The sequence below is a fragment of the Gopherus flavomarginatus genome, chromosome 1 (genome assembly GCF_025201925.1).
Source record: "Gopherus flavomarginatus isolate rGopFla2 chromosome 1, rGopFla2.mat.asm, whole genome shotgun sequence".
NCBI classification, from domain to species: domain Eukaryota; kingdom Metazoa; phylum Chordata; order Testudines; family Testudinidae; genus Gopherus; species Gopherus flavomarginatus.
In genome coordinates, this window is record NC_066617.1 from 224,691,838 (window position 1) to 224,713,364 (window position 21,527).

The 21,527-nt window shown below is 42.6% G+C and overlaps 1 protein-coding gene across 2 annotated transcripts in view; it reads right to left on the reverse strand.

Annotated features, from left to right (window-relative positions):
* Positions 1–21,527, reverse strand: part of PDK3 (pyruvate dehydrogenase kinase 3) — a 121,461-nt gene that overhangs the window by 80,990 nt on the left and 18,944 nt on the right. For both annotated transcript variants that reach the window (XR_007772114.1, XM_050936661.1), the window contains exon 2: positions 5,469–5,610. Coding sequence is in view for 1 of the 2 variants with exons in the window: in XM_050936661.1 (XP_050792618.1) it covers positions 5,469–5,610 (142 nt within the window). In the remaining variant the exon portion in view is untranslated. The remainder of the gene's footprint in view (positions 1–5,468; positions 5,611–21,527) is intronic.

Here is a 21,527-nt window from a genome sequence, read left to right on the forward strand (position 1 = left end):
CCCCACATTCCCCTAGCAGACAGAGAATGGGGGCAGGAGGTTTTGGGTGGCTCCACAAGCTGCACTTTAACAGTAAAAATGTCGCAGTTTAGCCATCCCTCCTTTATACCCTCAGCTTAAAGCATGAGGGAAGCCAAGGCTCAGGTGTGGCTGCCCCAGTACTGATGCATGACACACACACACACACACACACAAACACACTTACGGTGGAACAGACATATGCATTCACTTGAAGAAACTTGACTTAAAATACCAAATCATTAAAGATGTTGACAAGCATGCTTGAAGCTGCAACCATCACTGCTGTAAATTTTACATGCAGTTCTCCTATCAGCAGCCAGCAAAATTCATGCACCCTTGCCCTTTGGGAATGCCTTACTTTTAAAAGCAAATGAAATGCGATGTTTCCCATTTATATTAATTCAGTATACACAAAAGTCTAGTACTTCTTATGACGTTATCTGATTAAAATATGACCACACAGATCATTGTTGCAACCACTGTTATATATCTGCAACAAATCTTGTGCAAAATGTGGCATGTACGATGTCTATGGAAAGGTTAGAATTTTCTGAATATGATTATGCTATTTGTATGCATGTATCAATTTTATATTTAAAGTTATGAGTATTTGCTCTATACCTGTATTTCTAACTTATTTGCTTCTGGGAAACACCAACAAGATGTTTAGCTAGCCCATTTTAAAGGAATATTGAAATTAAGTGTCTCATCAGGAAACACTTAACTGACATTGGACCATGAGAGACGCCCATCTACACTGAATGGACTGTCCTGCAAACATACTGTCTGGAGCATAGCTAAAGCAGCGCTTTAACATGGCTGTGTAGCTGCAGCACCAGTGCTGGGAGAACTCTCTCCCAGAGCTGTAAAAAACAGAAAAAAAAAAAAACACCCCACAAAGGGAGCAGCTCCCAGTGCTGGTGCACTGTCTACACTGCCACTTTACAGCACTGAAACTTGCAGCGCTCAGGGGAGTGTTTTTTCACATCCCTAAGCAAGAAAGTTGCAGCACTGTAAAGTGGCAGTGTAGACAAGGCCTAAGCGAAATCGGGCATGCACAGGTGACTCGCCCATGTGATTCCAAAAAAATCTGATAGGGAATTACATCTTGCCACCTGTAATTTTCCACTAGCTGTGCTGAGGGCTTTGTTTGAAAAAATGAGTTTCCCTCTACTTGGCAGAAGATATAAAAGGCTCCGGAAACCCCTCCATTTTGCCTCTTTCCTGCTCAAACCTCTAGACTATGGACTAACCAAAAGACTGAGGACCTTCCAATGATTTGGAAGCAGCTGGAGACTTCACTTATGCCAGCAGTTTATTCCATCACTGCTACAAGCCTGAACTGAGAACTTTGCATTTATTGTATGTATTTGATTCCTTTAACCAATTTTAACTCTCACCTTTCATTCTTCCTTTTTATAAATAAACCTTTAGATTCTAGATACTAAAGGATTGGCAACCGTACGATTTTTGGGTGAGATCTGAGCTGTATATTGACCTGGGTGTGTGGCTGGTCCTTTGGGATCAGAAGAACCTGTTATTTGATTAAACTGGTTTTAAAGAACCACTCATCTTCAAATCTAGTGTTTTGGGCAGTGATATAAGGACTGGGATATCTAAGGAAACTGCTTTTATGACTTTCTGTTAGCCAGTGTGGTCAAACAGAAGTTTACTTTTGCTGCTCGTTTGGTATATCTTATGGGAGATAACCTCCAGTCTTGGGATATATCTGCCCTATTTCTCAGCCGTTTGTCCTGATTTTGGTATTCTTGGTCGTGTCCCACAAAGGCATGGTTACACTTGTGAAAAATTCGCAGGTTGATGGATTTATGACAATTTGAAAGTATTAGACAATATTTAAAATGATGACATTTAGGAGGTGATTAATTTCAGGTATAATAAATTTTGTCCAAGATTCTTCAATAAATTTAAGTGACCTGTTAAGGACACTTGAATTTCAGAAGAAGAAGAAAAAAAAAGATTTATACTTCTGACATTAATGAGTTAGTAAACTTGGCCTTATACAAGTAAATATTTTTCTTTTTAAATAGCATCTGATTGCCAAAACAAAATATTTGAGAAACACAAACATCATTTGAGGAAATACAAAAATCAGTATCTTTTAACAACTCTTTAGAGTCAACATTTATACTACATGGAAATACAACACTGAAAATATTTGTTGTGATTTTTCACAATTAAATATTATCTGTTGCAAGTCCAAAACCACATGTATTTCTATTTTCTCAAAAAACAGCTGATTATTTCACACATCGTGTTATTAAACAGAAGATTAAGAATTTAATCTTCCTAAAATGAACCTATTACAATAACAAATAAACATAATACATTCCTCTAATCATGGATTTCAAATGTCGTTTCCTGAACCATTACAAAAACTCCATCTGTGAGGTTAGCAATCAGTTAGACCTCTGCGCCATCTTGAAGACATTGGTGATTCATTAATATCCTGACAATAAAAGACAGTTACCTACTTTTTCATAAATGCTGTTCTTCAAGATGTGTTGCTCTGACTTGGGTGCCGGCTGTGCCGGGGGCAACTCGTCTGATGTGGCCTGGGAGGAACAGTGCGAGTACAGAACTGGTACAACAGGTACACTCCACAGGTTCCAGTACTGCCACTAAACAGGCCATTGCCCCTATCTCCACACCACTGCCAGAGGAGCTACGCTGGTCTCGCGGGCCAGTGGCAATTCGTCTGTTATAGGTGAGGTGCTTAACTCTCCTTCAGGCTTGGACCATGGCCTTTCTGGTGACCAGGGCAGAGCCATAGATGCCCGAGTGTGCTGACTGACCCTCCTCGGTGATGGGTAAGGAGAGTCAGGACCGGTGCCTGTCCGAGTAGTACCAGGAAGCAGGAGACCGGTACCACAACCAGGAACGAACCCACACTGGGAGCGATCGATGCCTGGAAGACTGCCTAGGCAATGGGGATCTGCGCCACTGCAAACTCTGGCAGGAGGCCTGACGGTACCATGGGTATGGGGATTGGCATCGCGACTCAGATGTCCCGTGCCTTGGAGGTGGAGACCTGTGTGTCAGGCACCTATGTCTTCTAACTAGGGACTGAGGCTGCAGTGCTGGGGTCCAAGGCCACGGCAATGGGGACCGTCACCTGCAGCGTTGGGATCAAGGATGCTCCGCTGCTTTAGGGGGCAGTCCCATAACCGTCTTGCTCGTAGATGTTGGGGCCTTGGCTGGGTCCATCCCCTGGCTTCGGGTCTGCTGTGCCGGTCAGCCTGCTTGCTCTTTGGCCACCAGACCCACTTCGGGCACAGATGACCCTACTAGGGGCCAGGACCCACTGCCGCTCCCAGGAGTCCAAGGTGAGTCCCTGGCTGGACTAGGGGGTCTGACTGCAGCAGTACTCTTGAGCAGCTCTGGGGCGGGTACATGGCCTGACACAGGTCCTTTATTAAAAGCCCCCTTTTCCTCTGGTGCTGCAGGGTCCGTTGACTTTGACTGCTTCTTAGGCCCCAGGGAGGGTTTCGTTGCTGGTTATGTGCTGCGCACTGATGCCACGGTTCCGGGTGTGGAGTCCAATCAAGAGGGCTCCAAGGTATGACGAAGCGCAGCCTCCATGAAGAGAGCACTCAAGCGGATATCCTGCTCCTTCTGGGTTCAAGGGCAAAAGTCTTTGCAGATTCTGCATTTATCCTTTCTGTGGGACTCCCCAAACACTTTAAACAGCTCTCACAGGGGTCACTAATGGCAAATGGCCAGCTGCACGATGAGCATGGCTTAAAGCCTGGAGAACAGGGCATGCCCAGCTCCGAGGCGAAGTCCCAGCTTGGACTCTAACACTTAGGTACTTAGTTAGATCTTTAAGTTAACAACTAACAACAAAGGAGACAGAACAATGGACTGTAAGAACCGTTAGCGCTCCTGCAATGCGGTAAGAAGGAACTGAAAGGCTGTAGGGTCAGCAGCGCCTAATATACTAGCACATGAACACAGCACTCAAGAAGGCACTACAGCTGATCCTATGCGTAACACTAAGGCAAAAATCTCCGATGACTGTGCATGTGGCCGTGCACACACTTAGAATGGAATCGACATAAGCAAGCACTCCAAGAACTAACTATACACATTTCAGAGTAGCAGCCGTGTTAGTCTGTATCTGCAGAAAGAACAGGCATACTTTGTTAGTCGCTAAGGTGCCACAAGTATTCCTGTTCTTTATACACATTTGCAGCTCACAATATAGAGAGGCACTGATAGCTCACTTTAAAGCAAGATCTTAACTTGGGATGCAAATATTCCTAACTTCCATAGCTCTACTGTTTTTTTCACATATGAATTCACTTTCACATTTCATGTATTCGGCATATAGACTTACTGATTTGCAGGTAATGAAGTTTGAAATGGTCTGTAAGAAAACAGCTGGGATTGCATGATGTCTTTACATGAATAAGACAAGTTTAAACCAGATATTGCACAAAATCTAACACTAATTTAGATTTTTTAAGTCTGAAGTTTGAGATACAATCAAACATTAAATAATTAACCTATTACTTTACCACCTGAAAAGATTAATGATATTGACTTCCCATCAAGTTAAGATACAACTTATGAATACAAAAATTGTGGCCAAATTCACTCGAGAAATTCCACAGAGTATACAAAGGTATTTTTATACAAATTTTGTGGATTTATTCTTCTCAAACATGGAGTATGAAGAGCTGTGCTGTGTGGCAGAACTTGTTCAGAGCCCAATGAATGTAACCAAGGAAGAAGTTTACAGACCTTTGCTCAACTTACAAGTAAAGTAGAGATAAATGGCATTGAGTAGATGCCAGAATTTGGTATTAACGCTAATTCAAATCAGCTGAGAAGATAGGATGAATAGTTTGTATCAGGCCAACTGGACAAACTACAGAGTTTTGGAGTTCCAAGAGACCAACTGAATTAAAGCTTTAAAAACACAAGCTATGAGAGCAGGAAAAGCTTAAATCAGTTTTCAAATTTTTTGATGAGAGAATAGCTAGAGAAAGAAGAAACACTGTAAATGTGCAGGGACCTATTCATCTGATGAGAGAATCCATGATAGCTACAACTAAATTAGGTTGATGTTTAGTCTTTCCTTTAAAAAGAAGCAGGCCTTGTAGCAGCTACTGATTTAGAAATCTAAAATCTTCCACTGAAATCACTCCTGCACAGAATTTCTGGGCTCCTACTCAAAAAACTAATTTATGTAGTCCCCATTCTACCACTGAAAATTGTATCAGAGTATTTGTTTAGTATCAGACAGCAGAAAATGAGGCCTCATTTGTATATGTATAATAGTTCAAAAGGAGAAAAAATGTTATAAAAATAAATTATTCAAATTAGATAACAGGATAATATTCATTTTCACATGCAAAACTTTTAAATACATTTACAGTGGCAGAAATATACTGATTTCTTAATCCATTCTCCATACTTACCAACTCTGAACTAGCGCAACTGAAGGCCTGTTTAGCAAGTTATCAGGCAGCAAATTGACTTCTCTCATGGTATTAGCTAGCCGCACAGGAAGTTCTTTCCGTAGGAACATATATGATGTTTTCTCACACGCATTATCACGTCCTGTTAGAAAAAATAAAGAATTCTATTGAAATATACTATGGTTTAGAATTTGCAGCTCTAGAATGAAATAAATGTTGCTGTTAGAAAACAAAGACCAATTAAAGTACCCTTAAGTCTGGTCCCCCTTTGATCCCTCCAGTTCCCTTCTCACTCTTCAGGACACCACATTTATCTTTACCTCTCTAGCTCCTTCCCCATGTCCATCTGTCAGTACCCCTTTCCTTCATTTCATATCTTCAGGTTGTACCTGCCTTGAAAGGTCCTGCCCCCAATTCATTCTTCCAAGCTCTACCCAGTCACAGTTTGTCTCTAGTGCTCAAAACCTCTATCCCAGCCACACACACACACACACGACAGAAAAAAAAAAAAAAAAAAAAAAACTTACTACAAAAGAAAAATAATTTACAGTAATTTTCTCCAATACCAGGAGGCGTTTTTTCCTATTGCTTTTGTTGTAGAAGTACTTCCATAATAATTGTACTTCTACAATGCTCTTGTCTACAATGCTAGCACTTCTGTTCTAGAAAAGCTACTAATGTTGTAGAATCATTTATGATACAAGGATTACTTAGATTCCCTTTTAAAATCAGTATTAAATAAACTTGCCTATGCAGGATAAAATACCTACTAACTCTTTTCAGCACTATTACTACTTCATCAAGAGTTATAATCCCACATTTGGGATTGTGGAGACTCTGAATACAAAACTACTCAAGATAGTTAAGTCCCAGGCAGACTGCGAAGAACTACAAAAGGATCTCTCATGACTGGGCAACAAAATGGCAGAAGAATCTCAATGCTGATAAATTCAAAGCAATGCACATTGGAAAACATAATCCCAGTTATACATGTAAAATGTTGGGGTCTAAATTAGCTGTTACCACTCAAGAAAGAGATCTTGGAGTCATTGTGGATAGTTCTCTGAAAACATCCACTCAATGTGCAGGGCCAATCAAAAAAGCAAACAGAATGCTGGGAATCGTTAAGAAAGGGATAGATGATAAGACAGAAAATATCATATTGTCTCTATATAAATCCATGGTACGCCTTGAATACTGCGTGTAGATGTGGTCACTGCATCTCAAAAAAGATGTATTGGAATTGGAAAATGTTCAGAAAAGGGAAACAAAAATGATTAGAGGTATGGAACGGCTTCCTTATGAAGAGAGATTAATAAGACTTGGACTTTTCAGCTTGGAAAAGAGATGACTAAAGGGGGATATGACTGAGGTCTAAAAAATCATGACTGTTCTGGAGAAAGTAAATAAGGAAGTGCTATTTACTCCTCATAAACACAAGAACTAGGGATCACCAAATGAAATTAATAAGCATCAGGTTTAAAAAACAAACAAAAAGGAAGTATTTCTTCACACGATGCACAGTCAACCTGTGGAACTCTTTCCCAGAGGATGTTGTGAAACCCAAGACTATAACAGGGTTCAAAAAAGAACTAGATAAAATCATGGAGGACAGGTCCATCAATGGCTATTAGACAGGATGGGCAGAGATGGTGTCCCTAGCCTCTGTTTGCCAGAAGCTGGGAATGAGCTACAGGGAAGGGATCACTGGATGATTACCTGTTCTGTTCATTCCCTCTGGGGCACCTGGCATTGACCATGGTCAGAAGACAGGATACTGGGCTAGATGGATCTTTGGTCTGACCCAGCAGGGCCGTTCTTATTTTCTTATGTATCAAAGCTGAGACGTACAACATAATTTTTGTATATATATTCCATAAGTTTCCTTTGCCCAGTCTCACACTAATGACTTGGCAGATCCAAGGCTATCTTCTATGTAGGTTTGTTCCACTGCTTGACATTTTGTCAGTATATAACAGAGCCTCTTAAAACAAAAACTTTTTTTTATTCTCAACTAATACCTTTATCTACCTGCATACCATTTCCTATATTTTCTCTAACATAAAATATAAGTTCTATAGATAACTAGTGGCTCCAGTAACCTAACCAATGTATATGCTAGCTTTACTTTTACACTTATCATATTTTATGCAAGCTGGAAAGTTTTGGTTGCCATTATACATAAAAATGTTGCCTATAATCAGAGTGCAATTAAACATTTCAAAACCTAAAACGAACACATATATACAATCAATACAAACATGAGGCCCGCTTCTTCCCTCAGCTACACAAGTGAAGGTCAATATCAGTTGTAGTCATTTAAGCAGAACTGGGCTCCTTTTACCAACCCTAATTTTGTAAATTCACATATATAGGGTGTTTCTAGAGAGGTGGTTAGAAAAAAAAGAATCTTAAATTGTAATATCTAGCAAATTTCATTGAGTAGAATCGCACAATGCCATTTTTATAATCCTTTTTAGACTATTAGCACTCTTTAAACTGTACATTATGAGACTGAGTCTGCCTTTGTCCAGTTAAATTCTTGAACCTCTACAATCCTGTAAAGTCAATTGTATTCAGTATTAGCAGAAACATTGAAAAATTCTGGCAAGCTCAGTTGGAATAGTACTGTAAATACAGGAACTTTATGACTGTTAATATTTGCAATACCCAGGGTAAACGATGCAGAAGGAAAACTAATTTCACAGCAGTGAATCTGTGGCAACAAGTTTTCTGGTTTAGCTCCATAGCTTAAAAATGTTTCATGATCAAAATATTCCTTTGAATCTCTCTTAGAGTGACCAGACACCAAATGTGAAAAATCGGGACACAGGTGGGGGTAACAGGAGCCTATATAAGAAAAAGATGCAAACATCGGGACTGTCCCTAAAAAATTGGGACATCTGGTCACCCTAATCTCTCTTCATTGCTAAGGTGAATTTTTAAAACTGTCATACTTCAAAACATTGCTTTGCAAACTATTTATATTCTGTGCTTCCAAAGGCAAAGTTTAGTTAATATTGCTATAAAAACTGCCTTTTGCATTCTAATAACATTACTAAATAGGGAAAGCAAAATAAAATTAGGCCCTGGTCCACCAAAAATGTTGACTCTGTAGCTACTGGTCTATCAAATCTTTGTGCCATAACTGGAGAAACCTATGAACACATTATTTGTGAATGGCAGCATTCTGTGCATCCTTTCCCCGATACCTACAATGGCAGCTGTGAATAGCCAGACTGTCATACCAGTATACGGCAACTTGGCTTTTGAGAGGGCTTTTCCAAGAATATTCAGCAGCCATCTAAAGAGGAGGCACAGTCAACATAGCTTGTTAACTTGTAAAGAGGTTGGAAGGGGGAGTGAGCTAACATGTTCTTTCTAGCTGTCATTTCTGTTCATCTAGTCAACTATAAAAGAGGGACAACAGGGCTCAAGTATTTAAGGGGAGGAGAAGAAAAAAAAAGATTCTCCAGTAGTCAGATGAAACCAACAAGTCTTGTCAAGAAGCTTTCAATCCCCGCCCCCAAACATCTCTCTCCTATGAATAGATTTTGCTGGGCATGGGGAGCAGGCAATTGTGAAGAGGACTGACTGAAAAAGAGCGACTGGCTCAGCTAATTCATTTCAGGACAAGATATTTTCCAAGAATTGGATAATGTTATTCTGCCATTTTGCTAGAGTTAACTAAAGTTGATTAACTACTTCATTAGTGATTACACGAAAGAATAGGGAGTGATGGGGTGTCCACCCCACTTGAGGCCTAAAGGTGTAAATTATGCCAGTTAACCTTAGGCTGCACCTGGAGGAAACCTAGGGAGTGCTACGGCCTAATTGCAGATGAAATCCAACTGGAGAGAGGAGCTGGGCAGGGTCTATGAAGAGAGGAAGTTGGCAGGCTGCAGGAGGAAACCTGCAGCTGCACTCCCTGATACAAGGGGGAAGAGCAAGAAGCTGCAAGGACAGAGTAGGAAGCAGTACAGGGAAGGAGCAGTAAGGGCTAGGAGAGTAAAAGTCCAGAGCTGCTGGATTAAGGGTCCCTGGACAGGAACCTGGTGTAAAGGGTGGGCTCCGGTTCCCCTACTAGCCACTGGGGAAGCAGCACAGACCAGGTAGTAGGGAGAGGACAGCCTGGGACAGCTTGCCTCTAAGGGCCTGTGATACCCTGGAAGGGGGAAGAATTTAAATGGGACTTGGCCCAAAGGCTAAGCTATGAAGATGACAACGTTGTGGGTATGTCTACGCTGGAAACTTCAAGCACTGCTGTGGGAATGCTCCCGCGGCAGCGCTTTGAAGTGCGAGTGTGGTCGCACACGAGCACTGGGAGAGAGCTCTCCCAGCACTCCTGGTAATCCACCTCCACGAGGGGATTAGCTCAGAGCACTGGGATATAATGTTTTCATATTTTTCTGCAGTTTTGGTGGGGGTTAGTTTTTTTAAACCATTTGGTGAAAGTGACACACCTTCACAAAATATTTTGCTCAAATGAATCTACATTTTTTGCTGCAAAAATTTATCAAAAATGTCATCCCACTTTACTATTTATCTTTCAGTAAAATTCAGCTTGTGCTTTGTCAGCTGTATTCTCTAAGGCAGTGGTGGGCAACCTGCGGTCCATGGGCCACATGCGGCCTATCAGGGTAATCCGCTGGCGGGCTGCGAAAGTTTATTTACAATGACCATCCACAGGCATGGCCACCCATAGCTTCCAGTGGCCACGGTTCGCCATTCCTAGCCAAAGGGAGCTGCGGGAAGTGGTGGCCAGCACGTCCCTGCAGCCCGCTCTGCTTCCTGCAGCTCCCATTGGCCGGGAGCAGCAAATCACAGCCAGTGGGAGCTGCAGGCGGCCGTGCCTGTGGACGGTCAACGTAAACAAACCGTCCTGCATGTGGCCCACAGGGGAGGAGGTGGAGAAGAGGTGGGGCGGAGTCAAGCACCCACCGGGAACAGTGTAAGTCAGCGTCTATGCTTTTGTCGGTATAACTTATGCCTCTCAGGGGTGTGAAAAAAAACAAACACACACCCTTGAGTGACATAAGTTACACCGACAGAAATGCTGATGTGGACGGTGCTATGTCAGCGGGAGAGCTACCACTCATGGAGGCAGTTTTATGATGCCGACAGGAGAGTTCTCTCCTGTCAGCATAGAGCAGCAACACGAGCGATCTTACAGCAGGCGAGCTGCATCAGTACAGCTGTGCCACTGTAAGCTTTCTCGTGTAAACATGGCCTAAGAAAATTGAAATTTCCTTTGAGTTTCCATTTTAATCTTAAAATGTATTATTTTACTGGATTCCCATTGTGTGAATAAACAAAAGTATTCATTGGAGACATCTGTGTCAAAATATATACACAGGTATCTGAAAGCATCAGTGATGCTTACGGACACTATCCTTCACTGCAGAGCTTAATTAAGTGATTAGGTCTTTGATTCAGTGACTATGCCTATTTTCAGATTTCCCACCCTTACCCAGGAGTAGAAAATTCTATGGCAATATCCAAACAGACTAGGTAGGCTCAGAGACCTGTGTTTTACTTGTCATAGGCTATAAGTATTTCACTATAGACAAAAGAGAAATTGAAAGTGCCTTTTGTGACTATGACCAATACAACTGCTTAAAAAAATGAACAAAAAATACAAGGTACTGATTAAGATACGTTCAGGCAGCCCAAGAAAGGTTAAAAGCATTGCTATGCATATAATAACTAAGATTTGCAATTTGAAAACCCCTCAAGCACATTGCAACTGGCACAATCAAGGTCACACTTTAAGGCAGTCCCATTATAATCAGTTGAACAGCACAGCATTCAACATCTGTTCACAGATAACATACATTGGTAAGACAGTGCCCAATCAGGTTTAAAACAAGCATTCGAAGCTTTTTTTGTGTGCTCATTTAAGGCATGTCAATCAATGGACTGTTATGTTCTATGGACATCAGTAATTATTGTTTTAAGGCCCAATCCTGCAAATACTTAATATTAATTTTACTCACATGTGTTTTTGCAGGCTGTGCCCCTTCAGTTACACATAAGTAAATTCTGAAAATGTTGTATTAGTCAGCAAGTGCTAACCACTAAAGGAACTAATTATAAAACTGTATAGTTGCTTTCAATAAAATACACGGATGATAAAGGCTGCATGTTGGTCATGGAAGTCACAGGTTCCATGACTTTCTGGGACCTGTGACACTTCTTCAGTGACTGGTGCAGCTGACTCCGGGGCAGCTCTGGGGCCAGCCACACTGGCTGCTGCTTGGCCATTGCCCCAGAGCAGCTGGACCTGGGCATTTCCCCGGAACAGTAGTCTGGGAGCACCAGCGGCACCCCGAACCGCCCTCCCACTTGAAGTAGCAGCAGTCGGTGGTGCCGCTCCCCCCTCCACAGCAGCGGCAGCTGGGGAGGGGGTGCCCAGAACGCCTCCCAGTAGCAGCGGTGGTATCCCGGGCCAACCCCCCATCCTTGGCAGCAGTGGACCCCGGAGCACACCCACCTCCGAGAAGCAGCATCCCTGGGGTCCCAGAGCGCATGCGTGGAATGCCCCTCCCCCCCAGCACCTGAGATTTAGCTAGGGGTATTTTTAGTAAAAATCATGGACAGGTCATGGGCAATAACCAAAAAGTCATGGTCCAGTGACCTGTCCATGACTTTTGCGAAAAATACCCATGATTAAATCATAGCCTTATGAGGATATACAACACGAGTCCTATTTTGTCATGTACTTTATTAGATTTAAAAAATCTTAGCATTTTGGACCCCCATGTAACCACCTGGTAATGGTTTTCTTTCTGTAGCTACTTCGAAAAAATCCTGAAGAAAATTGGAAGGAAACTCAGGTAAGGGACGGGAGTCTTATTTGTCAATGAAGTGGCAGATTTGGCCCTCAACCCATAGATTTCTGGTCAGCCTCAGGGGATAGAAAGATTTTCATGTAGTCCCAGGACCTTGGCAGAGTTTCCTTGACTCCCACCTACAGTCTCAGCAGTTGGGCTGCCATACATCAAAAGCCATCCTCAAAAGGGAATGGGAAGGTAGGGAAAGAGAAAAGAGGAATTACTGCTCATCTGACCAGCACCAACTGTGGGTGTTTTTCCAGACTGAAATCCACATACACATGCAGGAAGCATGCCACGTCCCGGGGGTTGCTCCTTAGCAGTTCCTTTTCCCATCGGGAGCTGCAAGAAGGACATCTCACTTGGGCTATATCTACACTACCGCAGTAAGTCGATCTATGCTATGCAACTCCAGCTACATGAATAACATAGCTGGAGTCAATGTACTTTAGGTCGAGTTACTGAGGGGGGGTCAACAGGAGAAAAATCTCCCATCAACTTACCTTACTGTTTTAGTCAGGAGTAGAGTATAAGAGTTGACTGGAGAGCGATCTGCTGTCAATTTGGCAGGTCTTCACTAGACCCGCTAAACCAATCACCGGTGGATCAATCCGAGTGTCAATTCTGGCTGTAGTATAGACCTGCCCTAAGTCTGGGGGCAATGGAAGAACACAACTGAGCCATTAATCTTTCCTTACCATGGATCAAGCCCCTAATTTCGAGCATATTTTGTTACCTTCAATTCTGTGAAGCAGAGGGTAGGATATGGTCCATTATTTTAGGGAATTACTTCTTAATACAGATATTAAACACTTTTCACAATCAAGATTGCCCAAGGTGCTTCCCAGGAACCATCACTTATTAAATTTCACAACCTTTTTAACATGTTCAAACTAAAACCAATCTTTGAAAATGAAATTTCTGAACTTATTGTAGTGTCTTCAAACTTTTTGTTATACTGATCAATTTTTTCTTTAAAAAAGTATCATATGTCTTGTCTCCTACAAGTATGAAGAGTTTTTATGGTTTTATTTTTATCACTTCAGTTTAGTCAATACACATACTTCAGGTCAGATTTTAGTACCAGTTATTCTGGCGTAAATATGGATTAACTGTATGAGCACCAACAAACTAACTTTGAAATTACATTGGTGTGGTTGAGATTGGAATCTGACCCTAAATTTATAAAGCATTTATAAAGCAGCCTCTTCCAAGGCACCACACTATAATATAGATGTATAAAATATAATAAAGACATACTACCATGCTTTTAAGATTCTGCATGAAAGGAATAAATAGCAGAGGAAAGGGATGTCCAACAAAGAAAAAGCCAGGCATTGGGAGGAAATATTTTAAACATGAGGGACAACAGTGATCACACTTTATATTTTCCCAAAATGTGTTTTTTTTAAACATTTTTAAATTAAATTTTGTAAAAGAGTTGAAGACTTGGCAGATTTCAAGCGGTAACAAATTACAATGGTATAGAAAGGTAAGCCACATGGTACCATAAATATAGCTCTTGTTATAAATTACTACTCAACAGCCTGCTGTTTTCCTACTTCAATTTCCTATCACAAATACAGCTTTATGTTGTCTTGTTAAATTATATGAAATTAAAAAGCATATACAGCAATGAGGAGTCATGAATTCCTGCCCCGAAGATGCTAAATTACAAGATATCAAATTTTGCTGAAGTGTGATAAGTAGAAATCGGTCTGAAGGAAAAACAGAACAGAATCTGAAAGTCACTATTACGGATAAAAGAAGGGCTGCATCCTAAAAAAAAAATTAGTGAGTAACTTCATTCACTTGAGTAGTTCCCACAACGTAAGTGGAACTACTGACAGAGTGGCTGGGAATTTTTCAAACCAGTTTTTGCATTGGACAATACCAATTCATCAACACAAACCTTTTGCAGAAAGTTTCTGAGGTCGACGAGGGAAACTGTGGTGAGAGTCTCTAGAATAGCCAAAAGGCCCAGGTTCAAGGCCCAGCTCTGTCATTCTACCTTATCCCAGATGAATACCTGAACTACCAGGTTACTGGCTATCTGGGATGGGGTCATTCATTGGGCAAAAAAGAGAATGACTCTATAGCCTGGGGGTCAGGGCACATACCTGGGATGTGGGAGCATGACTTGAACCTGGGATTTCCACATCCCCAGTGAGTATCCTGACCACAAGGCTATTGGATGGGTAGATTCTCTCTCTCCCCGCCTCACCCCAATCTCCTAATGCAGAATGGGAAAGATTTTTGAAATCTCAAAGTTTTGCAGGAGAGAAGAACCATTTCCCATCCAGCTCTAACTCAAATGAGTAAAGAGCTTAACTGTTTGCAGAAATGCGACCTAAAAGGAAAAAAGCCTCAGATTTAGGAGCTCAAAAGCTATGGGATTCATACAGTCTTGTGCTTGTGCACAGACAACTGCTGAATTTGATACTAAGGGAGGAAAAGAGTACACAAATATTCAAGTAGGGAGTTATGACAGCTGGTACATGGCTTGTTAGCGCTTTTTACAAAAATAAATTAAAAAAGTAATACCATGATCTGTACCAAATTCTTACTTTGGTATTAAATCCATACCTAGCCACCATTGCCTCAACTGCAAGTTATTAATCTTAGCCTCACATTTCTTGTTTGGTATTTTAACCCTGGCTTTTTCATTTTTTAGATATTTTATTTTTACTTTTTTTTTTGATTTATACATTTAAACTCTTCCCTTTTTATTTTTAATTCTTGTCTGTATTTTAAAATTTATTTTTAGCTTTCACCTTTTCATCTATGTTTATTTTGTAGAAGCTTAACTAGTTTGTATTCAAGTGAATACAAGTGAGTTAACCTCAAACTCTTAATCGGATTTCATTTTCTCTAAGTGATGGATGTACCTTCTTTGAAATATTATTAAATGTGTTCCTTAATGAGCAAGATTTTTAGTCATAAGCTGAGTTACGTTATATTTACATATTTGTAACTTAACAAGCACAAGTAAAGTGAAACCTGAGATTTTTCCACAGAACAACAAACAGATTCCAAAGTACTGAATAATGAATTTGTATTAATCAATCTCCTCCTCTTCAGTAGAATTCAGTCTGCTGAGGAAGCATACACCTTTCTCATACTGACTGATTCTGGTTCCCCACGGTGATAACACTCTTCTATCATGGTGGTGGGTTTTTTTGGTGACAAACAGTTAAGTACTGAGAACCCCTTAAGTTTTAATCACGTGTCTACTGATTAAGCACAGTGGAACTGTAACATCTAAAGTTGTTGGTTCAAGACTTCTCTTGTAAAGTTACTCACTCTTTAAAAACACTGAACCTCGTTGGCTACTTTAACTTACACCGGGCACATTTTGGCCATTAAGCTGCCCAAAATCTGAAGCTCAAGTAAGTGGTATAAAACCACGTTTGCTCCCCAGGTAGCATCTGTGCCTCACTTCACCAGCTATAACTCAGTATGGAAGTCCTAAGTCTTCTGACCCAGTCAGAGGCCAGAACATTATTCAGTTAGACATTTCAACTATTTTTTTTAAATTATTTTTAGCTTTAACCTTTTTCATCTATGTCTATTTTATAAAGGCATAACTAGTTGGTATGCAAGTGAATACAAGTGAGTTATTCTCAACACTCTTAATAAAAGGCCAGATTTTATGCATACCAGACAAAAATTTTAAGAGCCCACTAAAAAAATGAATTTTTTTTGGAGGGAGAACATTCTTTCAGCAGCGTTTTAGTCCAGAAGTGTCAGTTTTATAAAGATTTTAAATACCATTTCAGACGTAGTCAACCTAACATATTCAAGAATCTGCTTTAGAAAAAAAGGTTTCAAGACTATACGGCTGCTACTCTGAAACATATTAAAATGTGTTTTTACAGATCCCTGCATGTTTAATTAAGAGTCCGAATAAAACACTGTGCAGAGATCCTTACTGAGGAATTAGTAAATGGTTTACATGACTGTTGCAGCTCCTGCAGGAGAATGTAGAGTGGTGAGATAACAGTGTTGTGAATTCAGCACTTCCGTTCTTAAAAAGTCCCCTCATTCCAGGCACTCATAGTGTCTCAATCAAAATTCCTACTGAGCAACTTGATAAACACATTTGCTGCACAGAGGGGATTTGAAAGAGAGATTGGGGCGGGGGGGAATCTAGATTTTATACATGCACAAGATAGCAGGGCAGCTTGTTTTGGTTATGTTCTGGATTCTCTTCATCACACTTGGCAACAAAACAATGCATTTCCTTTGGAAAAGTGGTTCTCAAACTGGGGCCGCCACTTGTTCAGGGAAAGTCCCTGGCGGGCCGGGCCAGTTTGTTTACCTGCGTGTGAGCAGGTTCGGTCGACTGCGGCTCCCACTGGCTGTGGTTCCCCAAAAGAGTCTGGATTTTTATATAAGATTATACACTTAATTAGGTGTGCGTGGCACAACTGAAAGCAAAACAAAAGATTAATACTAGCTAGCTACGAAACGTAATAGCTATAAACTTTCTGTAACAAATTCAGTTCTGGTGTAAAAAGGCACAACTCCACTGGCATCTGTGTGAAATCCACTGACATCTATGTTGTAGAACTGACTTCAGCCTGCTCACTTCTAGCTAAAATGATATTTACAATAGTAATTAAAAATTATTTTAAAAACACTTTCTGGTTGTGTTTTCTAACTTGTTTCTGAATTGGAAATCTGAGAACTTCGGTGTATACCAGTTTCACTGGAACCTGCATAATTTACTTCCAAATGGCAGATCTACTTAGTCCTTCACTAGCTAATGATTAAGTTTTCTCAAGTGGTCAAGGTACCACCTACATACAACGTTTACAGAAACATTTTATCCTGCAAGAGAATTATTTCCTGAGCAAATCTATGGCGCCATAACAAAATTCAAGTGTTTGTTGGAGTTGCAGGTAAATCGAAAGTGCTGATGTCTGAATTATATACATCCATCTTCTCTGATTGCTTCCAACTGCTCTTCATGAAGCAACAAAGTTTTGTTTAATTCCATTTGAAAGAAAGAACAATAAGACCAAATAGTACTTTATCCAGAGCATCCACTAATTTTTCCGTATCGGTGCTCCAGCCCCGGAGCACCCATGCAGTCAGCGCCTATGCTTACATAACCCTCCTTTCAATCTCATACCTCTTCCCAGCCTGCTTTGAGGCAGGGAGAGATGAAGGAGGCGTGTGACAGTTGCTACCGCAAGCTCCAAAACATTAAGGGACTCTCTACCACACAGCTATTCTACTGCACCTGGTTGTTATCCTCATGGCCCTACTCCTCCAGTAAAGAAAGAAGTGGTTCTGGCTGTTCTCAGCACCAGTTCCACTTGCACTGATTGCCAGCTCTCCCTTTACCCTGAGAAATGCAGCAGCTCCTCATCCCAAATTAACTCAGCTGGCTTGGCAGGTTTTTGAGCCCTGCTCATAGAATCATAGAATATCAGGACTGGAAGGGACCTCAAGAGATTATCTAGTCCAACCCCCTGCTCAAAGCAGGACCAATCCCCAAATGGCCCCCTCAAGGATTGAACTCACAACCCTGGGTTTAGCAGGCCAATGCTCAAACCACTGAGCTATGTCTCCCCTCATATTACTAATTCTGCTATAGACTACAGGCATTCAAAATATATCACTTTATTTACATCACAATGAAATTAGCTTAAAATTAGTTAGTATTTCCATTGCAGACAACATCACAAAGGGAAAAATACCAGGTTTCAAGAGGGTCTGTCTTAGTTCACAAAAAAAAATTGTAGATTGTATTGTATCCAATAAAAGGATGCATGCATCTCCGCAAGTGACTACAGCTACTTCATAAATGGATGAAGAAGGTGGGACGGTAAAGAGAAAAGTCAGACCTCATAATAGGATTAGAATATCCAACCTTCAGGACAAAGAGGCTTGCCTTTTTATTTTCCAGTGCCACATATGCCAAGGATGATAAAAAAAATGCAACAGGCAATGCCTTATTCACGCTAGCTGTTTGTGTGCACAAATATTTACTTCTTCTGCACGTATGTAATCCAGCCACCAAGCAAAAAGCTACCTTTTAAACCAAGTTCAGTGAAAGAGTTACAGTTTGATTACAGACAAAACATCAGTGTGAATTAAGAACACACTTCCTATCTAGAAGTTGGGGATTAATATATTATCATTGTTAATGATTTGTATTGCCATAGCACCTAGAATCCCCAGTCATAGACCTGGACCCCAGTGAGCTAGGCACTTTACAAATATAGACCAAAAGGATGGTCTCTGTCCAAGAGAGATTACAACCTAAGTATAAGATGAGACAATAGATGGATACAGACAGATTGACAGGGGAGTACAAGGAAACAGTGAGGTAATACCAGTCAGCATGATAGGCAGAGGTCTCGACATAGCCTTACCCATAACTAATGAAGTATTATCCTGTGATGGGCCACTCTTTCTGAGTGGAATAAAATAGCCATAAGAAAGCAGAATGAAACTTGGACTGAAGCTTAGGCTTGCTCTATAACAGGGGTCGGCAACCTTTCAGCAGTGGTGTGCCGAGTCTTCATTTATTCACTTTAATTTAACGTTTCGTGTGCCGGTAATACATTTTAATGTTTTTTAGAAAGTCTCTCTCCATAAGTCTATATATTATATAACTAAACTAGTGTTGTATTGTAAAATGAACAAGGTTTTCAAAATATTTAGGAAGCTTCATTTAAAATTAAATTAAAATGTTGATCTTATGCCACCGGCCCGCTCAGCCTGCTGCTCGTCTGGGGTCTGTTCACCTAGGCCAGCAGCAGGCTGAGTGGGGCCTGCGGCTGGGACCCCAGCTGGGAAGGGTCCGGCAGCCAGAACCCTAGACCGGCAGCGGGCTGTGCGGGACCAGCAGCTGGGACCCCAGACCGGCAGTGGGCTGAGCAGCTCAGCCCACTGCAGCTAAGGGTTCCATCCGCCGGCTCCTGCCAGCCAGCTGCCGGTCTGGGGTCCCGGCCCTGCCCACATACAGTGGGTACCTACCTTCTCCCTGGTTCTGGACCACTCTCTTTCTCTGTCTGCACTGAGCTGAGGGTGGGAGTGCATTGAGCACAGGGCTGGGGGTGAAGGGTCTGGCCAGGAGCTAGAATAAGGGCGGGGGCACTTACCTGGGCAGCTCCCATTTGGTGCGAGGGGTGCAGGTGGGAATGGGGGGGGGGTGCAGGAGTTTTTGTTTGGCGCTAGGGTGGGGGTGAGGTATGTGTGGGGGTGCCAGAGTCAGGGCTGGGGTTGTACGGGCGGGTGAAGGAGTCAAGCAGAGGGCTGGATGTGTATGAAGGGGGTACAGGGCTCTGGGCACAGATGTGCAGGGCTGCGGGGGCTCAGGACAGAGGGCTGGGTGTGCGTGTGTGTAGGAGGGGTCAGGGCAGAGGGCTGGTTGTGTGTGCGGGGGGGTCAGAGCAGAGGGCTCCCCCCACTCCTGCGGCCCCCAGCCAGCTCACCCAGTCAGGGCCCTGCACCACACTAGCGCAACTATCATCGCCCGGCGAGAGAGTCCCCTCTGGCTGTGTCTGGAGGAGCCACTCCGGGTGGCGCATGACCCTGCGATATGTGAGCGCCTCACCCCAGGGCTATCTGGCCACCACTGATTCCTGCTCGCCTGCACCTGCTACGTGCTCAGCGCTGCCGGGCCGCAAGGCTCTCTGCTCCTCCTAGCTCACAAACAGCAGGTACTGATCCATGGCCGCGGCTGGGCGCCTCCTCCTGGGGACACTCAGCAGCTAGCGCTGCTGCCGCCGCCAGCCTCTCCCACCTCCACAGCTCCTGCTTCCTGCCACTGGGAGCTGGGACCAGGTCCGGCTGCAAACCCGCTCCCCTGGCACGCTGCCAATCCAGCATGGCCAGCTATACCAAGGCGGCCAAGGTGAAAGGGCCCCTCCGCGCCCCCAGGCAGGGCTCCTCGCCGGGTGAGGGGATGCGGGAGCCCATGGGCAGGCCGCTGAGGTGGCTCCTCTCAGGGAGCACGGGCTCTGCCCCTCACTGGCTGTGTGTGCACGGGACTCCAGCAGGCAGCAGCGTGCCATTAAAAAAATCGGTTCATGTGCCGTCTTTGGCACACATGCCATAGGTTGCCGAGCCCTGCTCTATAAGATTTTAAGAATCAAAGATGGTGCTCTGAGAGTAGGAAACATTGGGTCTCATTCCCAACATCTGCCTTCTCTCATCCTCCGCTTGTGTTGTGGAACATCTCTAGCAGAAATTCCACAACCAACTTGACTTCCTCCACAACGAATTTATTCTCTTCTTCTCCACTTTTGCCATCTTTCTAGCTAACCAATTCTGAGTTTCCAATTTATTGAATCCCATGTCCACAATCCCATCTGCCTTTTTGCCAGCTTTAGCTCACTCCTCAATTCCTGCCCTGTTCCTTTCTCTCTACACAGGGTCTCTTGGCAGTTTCCTCCAAGAGAAAATTGACAAAATACAACATGATCCCTCTTCCCTTTCCCTCTTACAATTTTTCTCCTCTCATCACAAACACAGAAGTTTCTCATCTGCCGCTCCTGAGTAGACTATGGTTTTAAATTGAGTTTAGATATTAGCATGAGTAATAGGCCAAAAGCATATGACCTTTCTTACTATTTCCTTCTTTTTGGAGGATTGTTTGTGTTAAACTTGTAGTGACTCTTGAAATACCTGTACTATATTATTTAAGGTTAGGGATGAGGTCATAGAACTACAGGAAATATGGTTTATTACAGGGATCAGCAGCCTTTGGCATGCGGCCCATCAAGGAAATCCGCTGGTGAGCCAGGACGGTTTGCTTACCTGTAGTGCCCGCAGGTTCGGCTGATCGCAGCTCCCACTGGTCACGGTTCTCCGATCCAGGCCACTGAGAGCTGCAGGAAGTGATGGTCAGCACATCCCTCGGCCTGTGCCACTTCAGGTAGCCCCTACTGGCCTGGAACAGCGAACCACAGCCAGTGGGAGCAGCAATTGGCCAAACCTGTGGACGCTGCAGGTAAACAAGCCAGTTCGGCCGGCCAGTGGATTTCCCTGATGGGCCACGTGCCAAAGGTTGCTGATCCCTGGTTTATTAGGTAACAGGTGCAGTAAATATTTGGTTTGTTTAGTTTATTATAAAGAAATACTTAGTTCTCTAGTTAGGAAGAAATATGGTGAAATAAGATAAGAAAGCCTTGAAGAAAGAGGCCCAGTCATTAATCTTGTCTTGATCAGGGCAAAGAACAGGGTTTCATCTGGCCTTAGCTAAGGC